This window comes from Hemicordylus capensis, chromosome 2 (assembly GCF_027244095.1).
Source record: "Hemicordylus capensis ecotype Gifberg chromosome 2, rHemCap1.1.pri, whole genome shotgun sequence".
In the NCBI taxonomy this organism is placed as follows: Eukaryota; Metazoa; Chordata; class Lepidosauria; order Squamata; family Cordylidae; genus Hemicordylus; species Hemicordylus capensis.
In genome coordinates, this window is record NC_069658.1 from 317,699,750 (window position 1) to 317,713,957 (window position 14,208).

Below are 14,208 nucleotides of genomic sequence, written 5' to 3' on the forward strand. Positions count from 1 at the left end.
TGGGATTCCTGGAGGCTGCAACCCATTTTCTCAGGCACCAGCAATCTGCACTGCTGGGAGCAGCACGGATCATGTAGGTGGTTCAACCCTGCTTCCCCCCACCCACTCTCCCCGCTCCTGTTATGGTAGTGAGAACCACTTTAATATGTTGAGATTAACAGCATGAAGAGGGAATTTTGAATATTGCTAGTCAGTGTGGATGATATCAGGGAATATACAGAACATCCGACAATCAACAGGGTGTTTCACACATTGTCTGTCTTGTATATTTTTTGCTTTGAAGCTATGGAGATTCACTGGTCAATGTATTGTCCACTATAACTTGGAGGTTATTCATAGTTATGGATGCATTCAGTCACCTAAGGTTGATCTTGAATGTGTGTGCACAATGGCTAGCTTATTGCATGCACGTGTAAGAAAATTTGTTTTAAAAAAAGGTGACGGAGAAAACTTGGCAATATCAGCAAAGCTTACAGATAAAATGTGGGTAGCAATCTTAGGCACTGACTTGCAAGGAAGCCCACTGAACTCAGTGGGAACAACAGATACCATGGATCAGGTTTTAAAGCTTACAATAACTATGGCAGTGTAATTTGACAATAATGTACTTAAACAGAACAGACCATAATGACAATGTCATGTGTTTTAATCCAACATGTTTAATGTGACACAATTTAAAGCTTTAAAAGTAATTTAACTTACTGTTATCATGAATAACACACATACACTAAATATATAGGTAAAGTAGCCACTTTTATACAGTACTGTCATCAATTATTCCATTTCCTTTAGCAACCATGACCAAATATATAGTTTGTGTTATATGCATGTTGGATTCAGGAATGTTATATAATTCAAGCAAATTATATGGAATTCATATACAAGATTAGCACACAATGTTCATGATCCTGTGTCTCCAATATGCATTTACATAGTTTGGCACAATGAGGGGTGCTTTTTTTTGCTGTATTTAGTAGGGGAAGGCTATGTATGTTTGGAATTCCTATGTGTGCATAAAGTTTTCCCCTTCATGATAGAGTACTATTTTTTTGTGAGTGCAGGTCTTCACATTGTGCCCCAAACTGTCAATTGGAGTAAATATTATTTTACAATAATATAACAGAATAATATATCTATACTGGCCTGTAGAGAATTTAATCATTCTTCCTAAAAACAACAAAAACAACCCTATAGGATTTCTATAATATTAATATTCAGCTTACATTTCTGTTACCAAAATATTGTACAGTTTTAGGGGAAACTACATGAATAAATACTAAAGGCTTTGAAGCTTTAAGAGTATGGTATCAATACTGTCTTTCATTTTACTACAATGATTTAAATATTATCTAGTCTGAATAGATGTATTAGACCAGCTAACAGTACAGTACCTTTTAAAGTGTCTTCTTAGCCAGTTTAGTTTACTTTTGTTAACTTAAAGGTTCACAATTATTCCTTAAAATCTGATATATACTTATGTGAAACCTTTGCAATACAAAAATAATTAGCTTAACAAGAAAAAAGTTGTGTTAAGCCTTTTTATTATTTTCTGCTAAGCAAAAATCGTTTATATCACTCCTACATGCCTCGGACAATGATGACAGGAAACAACTAATGAGTTTCCAGCTTAGTGTTCAATAAACATTTTATTCTAAAACGTTTGCCTCACTTGCCTCACTTGTAAATTCAAAAGAATAAAGCAAAGGGCATTAATGATATCTTATGCTACCAGTTTACTACCTCTGAAATAATTGTAGGTATTTTGTACTGCAATTAGACAAGATAAAATTGTCCATCTTCAACAGATTTCAAGTATTATAATGCTGATTTTAACATTTCTGATTGACTGATGTTTTGAATATACAATCATTTCCCATAATTTCCAATTTGCACACTGTTTCTATTTAATATACAGCGAAATGTTCCAGGTTGGATATCCCAGTATTTTACTGGATTGTTGAATAAACTAATGCCACTGTATAATGTCTTCTTCAGCCTTCCTCCTGTTGCACAAAAATCATTCACTCCCACTTTTGAAATACTGTTAGAATGAAGAAAGAGGACCTGTAGGAGAGTTAAATAAAAATATACTTTGAATCATAAAAAATAAGATGTATTTATTCAGTACAGCTGAAGAATGACACAGTTCCCCCATCCATCTGAAAATCTAAAAGATTTAGAATTCAGAATTTGAGCAGAAAGTTAAATTCGTTTCAATCCATGCAAGAATATTAAGTTTTCTTTTGTTATAGTTCTGATTCTTCTTAACATGCTTTTTTAAAAGGATGAAATATAAAGATTCAGAAATCGAAAATGTACATAGGCTAGTACCCATGGATAGCCCTATCCTCCATGATGTTTGAAGACCTGCAGGGCACTCCAGATCTCCTAAACAGTCAGGCAGCATTGCACTTGCACTGAGCTTTAATATGTTTGCCTTCTGGTTTGGGTCATCATCACTGAACATGGTCTAGATTTTTGCGTTTGACTGACTTTGTGTATCTGACTTAGTTATGTGCATGTTGTAAAATTAGGGTTAAATGTATATGTTATAGTCCCCAGATTATAATGTGTATTATAAAAATGTACAATTATTGTATGTATTGTGTAATGCTATAACATTATTTTGCATAAGCAGCACAAAGTAGCCCAACAGGACAAGATTAAATAGTCTCCTAAATTGTGTATTACCTGCAGATACTTTAGTTCTGGAAATCCAGAAGGAATTCTTTTCAGTTTGTTCTTTTCTAGATGGATTTCTCGCACATTTGGTATATTAGCAAAGCTTCCATTTTCAACATCTTTGATTCTATTGTTTCCCAGCCCCAACCTAAAAATAAATTAAAAAATTCAAATAGCTGTATGCTAGTATTTGACATACTTTCAACATATAAGGTAATAAGCATTTAGAAAATCCTAAAATATATTGGCATTAGACTATAAGAAAAAGACTCAGTCAGTGTTGCTCAATCTAGGATTCTGTACCATTCCCCTTCTAATTTTTCTATGAATTCTAGGCTCCTCCATTCTTAATATTGGTGTACTGAATGTACACTTTTGAATTTCTCGCCCACTGCACCTTGTCTTCCACCTTCTACCAGCTTCACTAGAGCATCTTCTTCTGGTATCAAAGATCATCACTGGATCTTTGACCGGAGATAGTAAGACCTCCAGTAGTTAGAAACTTCCAAATCCATTCTGCCTTTCAGTGTCCCTTTGTGGTCATGCTTCACACTGGAAACACTGAATAGTCCAGCACCCTGTTTAACACAGTGGCCCACCAGATGCCTTTGGAATCCACACAACCAGGCATACATGCCCCATCTCCTGTTGCTGCTCCTTGGATAGGGATGTGCAAATTGATTCGGGTACAAATCGATTTGTACCCGAATCTAGCTGATTCGGGTTATTTGACGTTAAGAGAACGTCTTCTTCATTATGAACCACACCTCCCATTGAGATCATTTGGACAGGTTTGTCTGCAGTTGCCACTGGCTCATCTGGTGGCTACGCAGGGATGGGCCTTCTCCATTGCTGCCCCAAGGCTTTGGAACACACTTCTTGCTGAAATAAGAGCCTCCCCATCTCTTACAACTTTTTAAAGGGCAGTCAAGACGCATTTGTTCACCCAGGCTTTTAATTAGATACTATTTTAATTGTGTTTTAATAGTTTTAACTTTTTAATTTTAATTGTTGAAATGTTTTAATCTTGTATTGGCTGTTTTTATTGTTCATAAACTGCCCAGAGAACTTGCGTTTCGTGTGGTATAGAAATGTATTAAATAAATTAAATAAATAAAATTTGGAGACAAAACAAATCACCCCTGTGGTCCATTGGCTAGATTCAGGTACAAATCGAATTGGGTACTGATTTGATTTGAATCAATTCAAGATTCGGATCCCTCCTATTAATTTCCCCAGATTTCAAGCTTTCATTAAAAAAAAAAGAAGCTAAGCTTTAAAAAAAAAAAAAAAAAAAAGCTAAGCCCTTGTAGAAATGAAGTTATGGAGCTCTAATGTTTTAATGTTGTTTTTATCTGTTGTAAACTGCCCAGAGACATAAGTTTTGGGTGGTATAAAAATATACTAAATAAAATAAAATATAAACAAACAAATAAATAAATAAAATGTGTGGTCACATTTTTCAAGTGTTTGGATTCTTTGGTGTGTAATAACTTTCCCTCAATGAATCCCTATGAGGATTCATTACACATCTTCATTTCTTCTATTCATTTGGTGTCTAATAACCTTTCCTCATAATGAATTCCTATGAGGATTCATTACACACCAAAGAGTCTAAACACCTCAAAAATTCCTAAAATATAAACTGAGTACCCAGTGGTTTGTGGGGTAGTACCCAGTGGCTTGTTGGAACATGGGATGCCACTAATTCCCCACCCATAAAGCAGTGGGGTCAAATGAACAGAAGAAATGAAAGTGTGTAATGAAGACACCAAAGAATCTAAACACTTCAAAAATACCTAAAAAATAAACTGCGTACCCCAGTGTGTGGGGTGGGGTGGGGGAGGCAGGGTGTAGTTGGGCACTGTCCAATGATAGTCAAAATGAACAGAAGAAACAAAGGCGTATAATGAACCCTCATAGGGATTCATTTTGAGAAAAGGTTATTAGACACCAAAGAATCTAAACACTTGGAAAAATAATGACTGCACATTTTGCTCCCTAACTCCACTTCTACAAGGGCTAGAACTTAGCTTTTAAAAAAAAAAAAAAAGAAAGAAAGCTGGGGATCCATTTTAGGGTTAGGATATGGCAATTTTGAATCCCCATTGTTTCCTATGGCAGAAATGTTCAAAATCAGTAAAAACTAAACAAGTTCATTAAAATCCACCAAGTGTCCCACTGCTTGAAATTTGGGTGGTAGGTGGTACCGATGGGGGCCTACCCACCACCCAAATTTGGTGCCCCAAGGACCTTGTTAAGTGGTCCAAATCGGTCAGAATCTGAAGCAAAGCAAATACAAATCGAATATGGGGTGATTTGGAGAGGGGTAGATTTGGATATAAAACAAATTAGAGGTTATTTGTTTTGGGCACAAATCAAATTAAAAAATCGATTTGTGCACGGACCGGAGAGACCCGAGTTCAAATCCCCATTCAGCCATAAACTAGCTGGGTGACTCTGAGCCAGTCACTTCTCTCTCAGCCTAACCTACTTCACAGGGTTGTTGTGAAAGAGAAACTCAAGTATGTAGTACACCGCTCTGGGCTCCTTGGAGGAAGAGCGGGATATAAACGTAATAAATAAATAGTTAGTTAGTTAGTTAGTTAGTTAGTATAGCCATCAGGACTTGTCCTCTATGAATTTGTCTAAGCCCCACTTAAAGCCATCCAAGCTGGTGGCTATCACCACATCCCATGGCAGAGAATTCCATAGATTGATTATGTGTTGCATGAAAATGTACTTCCTTTTGTTGGTCCTAAGTTTCCTAGCAATCAGTTTCATGGGATGGCCCCTGGTTCTAGTGTTGCAAGAGTATTGTTCATTTAGAAGTTATACACATTGCCTGTGGCCAGTTCTCATGACTGCTCTTTATTTTCTGTTCTTAAATAATTGACAGATGTAATTAGTTTCCAACTCGTATCTCACATGAAATTTGAGCAACAGCTAATTATAATGGTAAAATAGGGATGGCTCCCATATGAAGCCATGGGTGGCAAAGGCCTGAGACAGTGCCTGCGGGCATCCTTCTTGGCCTCCTCTTACGGCTGTCACACCACTTGAACTGAGACCCATGTACTTTTTCCTGTGTTCTCCCTCCCAGCCTTCTCCCCAACTGCTAGAGACTGGTGTCGACATCATCCATCTTCCTTCATAAATTTCCCATATTTAAGGTTTACCTTTGAAGGTTTTTATACCGAATAAAATCCTCAAGTTCTACTGCAGAAATTTTGTTGTCATCTAGATGAAGTTCCAGCAGACTGGATGGCAACCCTGTTGAGAAGAGAAATGCTTAAGATGATTCACAGTCAGTAAAGACATACATCTATTTGATATATTGGTATAGAAAGTGGAAATGGTTTTCTCGTTTATTTGTAGACTTGATTACTTAATTGTTTGTTCTGATTCACCCCATTTCTAAGAACAGTGGCTGACATGAAGGACATTTAGATAGCAACTGATGTACCGAGAACATAGAGGCTTCCCAAGCAGCAAAGAGCACACAGGTGGATTGGGGGTTGGAGGGAGCAATTTCACTGTTGTCCCTGATCTCAAGTAGTGCTCTGTGCTTGTCAGACCATTGTGGTGTAGTGTGGTTAGAGTGCTGGACTAGGACACACAGAACCAGTGTGGTGTAGTGGTTAGAGTGATGGACTAGGACCGGGGAGACCCGAGTTCAAATCCCCATTCAGCCATGATACTTGCTGGGTGACTCTGGGCCAGCCTAACCTACTTCACAGGGTAGTTGTGAGGAGAAACGTATGTAGTACACCGCTCTGAGCTCCTTGGAGGAAGAGCGGGATACAAAATGTTGATAATAATAACATCAGAAATAGTTTCCTGAGAGTCACACATCCCTCAGCGACATATATCTGCAAGGCACAGAGCACTTCTGGAGGCCAAGGAGATTAGCAAAAAATGCTTCCCACTGCCCATCTTTGCACTCTTGGGAAGTATCTGGCTGCATTAAGAGCAGTCTCTGGTAACGTAGCGCGTTAGAAATTAGACATACTTAGTTTTAGCAACCTGCCATCTACAGTATGTTATGTATTTCTCCACTCAACAGTGTGCCAGATCTCAGGGAACCATAGCAGGTCTCAGGGAACCATACCCTTCACACACCCACGAAACACCTTGAGTGTGACTCCATGAATATCTGGCAACTGACACCACTAGTGTATAATAATCAACAATATACATCTGCAGCAGTACACCACAGAAAACACTTCTTCTATAGTTCCCCTTGCCCAGCAGGTAATTTGGTGGCAATTTATGGGATGCAGGGATAATCTTGTGTTAGTGATGGTCCTAGGATTCTGGAATAGGCCAGTGCATTACCTTTCATGCATTCAGAAGGCCATGGCAGGCCTTTCTGTTTTATCAGTCTTTCGGACATATACTCTTATTTAACATTCTGCTCTGTTTCTACTGTTTGTTTTTTATTCTAAATAGATTTTGTATTATATTAACTTGAAAGTAGCTTTCAATTAAGTAAAAGCAGAGTAGACATTTATTTGAATATACAGAGGCTGCTGAGAGCTCTAATAGAGATGGAACACAAAGCCACATTCCCCAAACTCTTAAATATAGCATTAGTATAATGGACTGAACACCTATTATTGTTGCATCACTGAAGTTTGTCCTGAATTTGAACTGCATTCTAGTTCTACCACTCTATTCTCTTTCTGCCTTATTCATATTAATCAGCTCATAGTACAGACATATAAATGACTACTGGGGGCATGGCTGCCCATCCATTGAACTGGGGCCACTGTTATGAACGATCTATAACATATCAGAACCAGAGGTACCAACTCAGAAGTGTGGTGAAATATAGGCCTGTGTCTGATTTCAGTTTATTAAGAAATGATACCTGAACTCGAGGTGAACTGGCACCCAGGTCAAACTGCTCTCTGGAGCAGGAGGAATCCAGCATTGTTTTGTAAATTGGGTGAACTGCCTGCTTTGCCTCTGGGTGAGACATTCCAGCATTGCATTGTGAACTGGATACTTAACAAAACACAAAGGGCTGGGCCTGAGCTAATCAATATGTTAAAATATAACTCACTATCAGATAATGTCTGTGGAAGAGGCCAGGGGCTGAACTCCCCCGTCCTGGCAAGAAATCTATGCTAATCATTGTCAATGATTGGCTCTGCCATGCCCCAAGGGGGATTACTCAGCTGCTGTCTATAGAAATTCCATCCTGGGAGAACACCTGTAGATTTAGTCTTTCCACTAACACCTCCCTTCCTGAGTGCACAGTTTGCAGAAGATGAGATTCAGAATTCTCTGAACTGGCCAATATCCTGAGTAATTAAAAGACATTGTCCTGAAAGTAACAGCTTTGTCACCCCTTCTGGGGGACCCAGGAAAAGATGAGATTTGTGTAGATCAAAGAGAAAAACACTATAAGAATGAGGCATTTGAGACAGAGAGTTTAGCAATCTTTTGCTACAGCAAAAGCTGCTCACGAGGATACCAGGGTTTTGCTGCTAAGCCGCGGGGCAAAGCAGGAACTCTGCCATGGTCAGAGGCTGTCTGTGACTTCTACTGCGCAGTGAGAAAGTCAATACTCCCCAAGCCACGAGGCTCCGGCTATCAGCCATGATCTGGGCCCTGCAACAACTCCTGTCTCCGCCAAGCGCCTCACCCCTTCAGCTGAAGTGATTCTTCTCTTTCAAGTCTCTGATCCTGGGTAAATATGCTGCTCCTTTATAGGCCTTGGAATCCCCTCCATCCTTCCCTGCTCCTCCCCCCCTTCTTTTCCTCTACTAACCTCCCCCAAACCATGCCAGCCCGCAGCCTTCATCCCTCCCCCTTTCTTTTCTGCCTGCATTTGAATTGTATTAGACTCTAGGAAGATTTAATTACACACACATAAGGTAGTGAGGCACACGGGTGAATATTGGTGCTGGTTAGGAAATACTGTTAGCAATATTGATAGAGTGTTCTGCTTTCTGCTTGCTAGATTATGTTGTTATACTCAATAAAGCCCATTGAATCTTGAGGACTGGTTTTGATTTCCTTTCTTCTTTGCATCCAGATCAAACGTGGTCACTAATATAAAAGAACTTGGTCCAGACCTGTTTTGTATACTAGCTAATGAGCATATTTGGTATATAGATCAGGCCTGGTCTGTAACACCACCAGTGGAAATAGATCCACATGCTCAGCCTACATAGCACTGACCTGCTTCATTTCTAGACTTCAAAATTCAGTAGCTCTTTAAGATTTGAAGGAAGGATGAGAGAGCCCTGCTATAGTATCTCTATATGCAGCTCGATTCTTGATGGCAACATGGCAGGTATAGTTTTCATAAGGATGCATGATATCCTGGAGAAAATTAGTATTTTGCCTCAGAAATGTACTAAATTACAGGGCTGCTACTGCAGGTGGCAGGTTGCACCCTACACCCCACTTTATTATTCACAAATGGTGAGATCACTTAAGATCTGTATAAGTGGAACATTTCATCTGTGTGTCTCAGAATGTTGTCCTATTTCTTCCTTAGGTTTACAGATTTACACTAGTACTTTCTGGAAACTGCAAAATCAAATGTGGAGGTTGTGTGCAATTTCTTTGCTGTTGGTGGGCAAGTTGCTTTTCTCTAATAAAAAGATGTGGTGATAACTGGATGTAGGATTTTTCCAAAGGTTGTAACAGTTACAATTTTTTGATTGTCACATATGTTATAACATCATAGGTTATGGGAAATGGTAAGCATAATAGTATCCTTGTGCTCTTTTCATGCGGATCTGCAGAAAAGTTTTCCAAGTTAAATCTAAGTAGCCACCAGTACTGTTGGCTACTGTCCTCAATGAATAGCCAAAAGAAGTTCTTTCTGCGGTGTACTTTTAGTGTTTGTTATTTAAGTGGTGGAAGACATTGAGTAGTTCTAGATTTCAAATGCTGGATTTTAATTATACTAAGTTATCTGTTTTCTATGCTTTACCATGACCTCAAACATGCTTCTGGTTTCCACTGAGGCTTAGGAAAATATTAAATCTCCAGTGCTATTAGTCCTGGCAACACTTGGTATGAACATACCAAAGAACAGTTTCTTCTCTAAGCATGCCAGTTTCTCTAGCTTAGCTGTTAATGTGTTTTGCTGCTCCTAAACTGGGAAAGTCGACAAAATATTAATTCATATATGTGGATCTGTGAGGGTTACATGCAAGGTTTGTGACATAAAACTTACAGTTTTACTTTTTAATAAGAATGAGGTTAATATTTTCTCAGACTATTTTAGCAGTGTTTCCCTAGGATTGTATCTATAGTAATTGCATAATTTTAGCACTTACACAAGAAAACCACATTTAACAGACATATGATGTTTGTTACTTGCCAGACCAAAACTGAAAAATACACAAGTGAAGATTTATGCATTTGGACCACATCAGCCATTACAGTTTTTGACACATCTGCAAATTTCAAGATGCCCAAACAACTGCAAATTTTCTTGTCGCAAAAGATAGAGGCAACACTCTTCTTAGCAGCACTTGCTTTGCAACTCATTTATATGGCTTATAACATTCAGCCAATTCAGTTGGACCAAGTTATCGGTGATCACGCATCTATTTTCAATGGCATTGGAAAACATAGGAGTTGTCAAGTGAAACTCCAAATCAATGCTGCAATAAAACCTGTCATTTTGCCACATAGCTGCATTCCATTCCATGTGCAAAATGAATGGGAATACTAGACATCACTGGGAAGGTAGAATGTCCAACCCCATGGGTTTCTCCAAATGTGGTAGCACCCAAACCTAAACTGCCTGGGGAAATTAACTTTTTTGTTGACATGGGCTTACCCAATCAAGGTATCAAATGAGAATGCCATATCACATCCATGGTAGATCTGAATGGAGCAAAAATATTCTCTAAGCTTGACCTGACAGCAGGATATCAACAGCTCAAGCTTCACCCTGATTCAAGATACAACACAACATTCACCACTCATGTTATGTCACTTGCTATTATATAAGTGGCTTAGCTTTGGCATCTCATCTGCGGAAAAGACTTTTCACAATATTATCCACAAAACTCAGTTGGGCTTACAGGACTGCTAAACATTAGTGACAACATTCTCACTTTTGGCACCACGCTTAGTATGGCTTGCCACTGTTTTGGATTGCCTGCAACAACACAACCTTACTTTTAATGCTGACAAATGTGAATATAACAAAGACAATTTGTCTTTGGATATGTTTTCTCAGCTGATGGTATTTCCCCAGATCCAAAGAAAGTCACAGCCATTAAGAATGCAACAGATCCTCAAAATACAACTGAACTTTGGAGTCTTCTTGGGCTTGCTATGCACTGTGGTTGTTGGTCCCTAATCTGGCCACCATCACCCATCCCCTCAGGGATCTTATCAATAAAACCAAAGTGTGGGAATGAATGCCTACACATCAAGATGTGTTGTCACGTTTAAAAGCATCTCTCTCAAGTGACACCATTGTGGTATATTTTGACCCTAAGAAGAATATAGAATACATAGTAGATGCCAGCTCAGTGCGTTTGGGAACTATATTGACACAAATTGGCTTTGATGGTCATGTTTTCACCATTGCTTATGCAAGCAAAGTTCTTTCTGCAGTTGGATGTTGCAATTCACAAACAGAATGAGAAGCTCCTGCTGCTATGTGAGGTTGCCTGAATTTTCATCAGTTTTTATATGGACATTAGGCCTGTGCAAGTGGGATAACAGGTATTTCTGATGTCAGAAATCCATACTTGCACCATAAGGAGGCAGCCAAATGTGGGGCAAGTGCCTTGGGTACTCTGCTGGTGCATGCCTAGCATGGGGGTGGCTGGGCAGCGCAGTGATCTTTAGAATGGGGGGCAGACAGGAAATGACACAGGGCAGCGTAGAAAGCCCACACACGCTGGTTTCTGGGTCTGGAAGTTCCTCTCAGAGTGCCCAGCACCTCTGTGCCAGTGTTAGGTGTGCCCTTAAAGAGACCCTACCATCAGAGTACCTGGGGCACTTGCACCGCAGTCAGCTCCCTGTTAGGGGGGCAGGTGTTTAGAGATTTCCAACTTTGGAAATCCCTGTTATCTGACTTGTACAGGCCTAATGGACATTGCTTCACAATTGTTACTGATCACAAGAATTTGCAGCCTATGTTTACCAGTGCTTAAGCCCAACCACCAGCTCACATTGAACGGTGGTTGTTGCGCGTCCAGGCCTATAACCATGCCCTAATCTATCACCCTGGCAAGAACAATCCTGCTGATTATTTTCCTAGACATCCATGCACTCATGCATCCACTGTTTGCACTGCTGCTGAACTGGCAGAGGCATATGTGCTCTTCCTCACATCTCAAGCCATTCCCTAAGCCATAATGTTTAGTCAGATACAAGAGGCCACAGCCACATATTCCTGTCTGCAACATGTCACAGCCACAGCTTGAAATGGAAAATGAACTGAGTTTTTAAAGATCGTGGATACTGCTGTGTCTCAGGACTTTCTGTTTTGCAGTCTTTCTGCAACATCAGACATAAGTTAACTGCTACAGATGCAAACCTCATCCTTTGAGGCACCAGGATTGCAATGCCTCACAGCCTAGCATAAAAACAGCCCTGCTGGATCAGGCCCAAGTCCTGTCTAGTCTAGAATCCTGTTTCACATAGTGCCCCCCCTCCCCAGCAATTTATTTTATTTTTACACTGCCCCAAACTTCCATATCTGGGCAGTTTACAACAAAATAAAACAAGTTAAACAGAAATTAAAACCATAAAACAATTTAAAACCAAAAGTCTAGTTTAAAAGCTTAGGTGAATAAATGTGTCTTTAAAAACATTTTACAAGTTGTCAGAGATGGGGAGGCTCTTATTCCACCAGGAGAGTCTTAAGGCGGCAACAGAGAAGGCCCGTCCCTGTTTAGCCACCAGACAAGCTGGTGCCAACTGCAGACGAATCTCCATATTATCTCAATTGGCAATGAGGCTCATAGAGAAGAAGATGTTTTCTTATATACCCTGGGCTTAAGCTGTTTAGGCTTTATAGGTTATAATCAGCACCTTGTATTTTGCCTGAAAATGTATTGGTAGCCAGTGTAGCTCTTTTAATATAGGAGTAATATGGTCTTTTTGAGATCACCCAAAGACCAGCCTGGCTGCCACATTCTGTACCAACTACTGCAGTTTCCAGACCACGTACAAAGGCAGCCCTACATAGAGTGCATTACAGTAGTCAAGTCTAGAGGTTACCCGCATATGTACATTGTTCTGAGGTCATTTTTCTCAAGAAATGCATGCAGCTGGTGTATCGACCAAAGCTGATAGAAAGCACCTCTGGCCACTGCCTTAATCTGAGACACTAGGGGAAGGTTTGGGTCCAAAAGTACTCCCAGACTGCATAGCTGTTCAGTAAGTACTTCTGTCTTATTTGGATTCAGTCTCTGCCTCTTGGAAGGCCAAAGGCAAGAGATGTTCTCTCTCTTGCTGTTACTCCTTTGTAACTGGTATTCAGAGTTTCTGAGCCTGAAGGTAACCCATAGCGATCAAGACTTGTAGCCATTGCTAGACCCGTCCTCCCATGATTGGTCTAAGCCCCTTTTTAAAGACATCCAAGCTGGAGACCATCACCACATCCCTAGACAGAGAATTCCATAGACTACCCCATCCTTGGGCATTTTATTTTTCTTATTCAAATTCATTGTTTTATACTTATCTCTGTTAAACTTAATCTTGTCAGTTTTGGCCCAACACTTGAGATCACTCAAATCAGATTTAACCTTGATTTCGTCTATTGAGGTGTTAACTATCCCTGTCACCTGCACATTTGATAAGCATACTCCCTCCTCCAAGTAATTATAAAAATGTTGAACAGTACAGGCCCCAGGACAGAACTCTGTGACACTCCACTCAATACCCCCTGCCAGAATAACACGGAGCCATTAATGAGTACTCGTTGCCTATGTTTGTTCAACCAGCTGTAAACCCACCTCTAACTGCATCATCTAGCCTACATTTTACTAGTTTGTTAGCAAGGATTTCCTGGGAGACACTGTCAAATGCTTTGCTTAAATCAAGAAACACAATGTTCACAGCGTTCCCATGATCTACCAAACTAGTAAGTCTATTGAAAAAGGAGATGAGATTTTTCGGACACGACACTTCTTGACAAACCCATGCTGGTTCTTATTAATCACCAAATTCTTTTCCATATGCTCACATGAGCCTCTGGGCTCATACCATCAATCTGGCACATGAAGAACATCAAGGATATTGTGAACACTAAGTAGTTACTTAGGAAGAAAGTCTGGTTTCCAACAGCGGACAAAGAAGTGGAAAATTGCATCCGCTCTTGTCTCCTCTGCCAGTCAGCTTTGCCAGATGCCACTGTGCCACCTCTTCAAATGACTGTTTTGCCTTCACACCCCTGTCATGATATCTGTATTGACTTTTGTACCCTGCCTACTAGGCAGTACCTTCTCATTGTGATCGATGGTTATTCTCGTTTTCCAGTAGTTGAATTGGTCACCTCCACCTCAGCAGTGGCGGTCATACCTCACC

At 39.9% G+C, this 14,208-nt stretch overlaps 2 protein-coding genes across 3 annotated transcripts in view; one reads left to right on the top strand and one right to left on the bottom strand.

Annotated features, from left to right (window-relative positions):
- The window catches only part of CENPP (centromere protein P), a 281,077-nt gene that overhangs the window by 132,921 nt on the left and 133,948 nt on the right, over positions 1-14,208 (top strand). The window lies entirely within an intron of this gene.
- ASPN (asporin) overlaps positions 640-14,208 on the bottom strand; it is a 37,054-nt gene continuing 23,485 nt past the window's right edge. For both annotated transcript variants that reach the window (XM_053301078.1, XM_053301077.1), the window contains 3 exons: positions 5,862-5,955; positions 2,692-2,830; positions 640-2,064 (listed from right to left, as the gene is read on the bottom strand). In XM_053301078.1, coding sequence (XP_053157053.1) covers positions 1,867-2,064; positions 2,692-2,830; positions 5,862-5,955 — 431 coding nt within the window. In that variant the 3' untranslated portion in view covers positions 640-1,866. The remainder of the gene's footprint in view (positions 2,065-2,691; positions 2,831-5,861; positions 5,956-14,208) is intronic.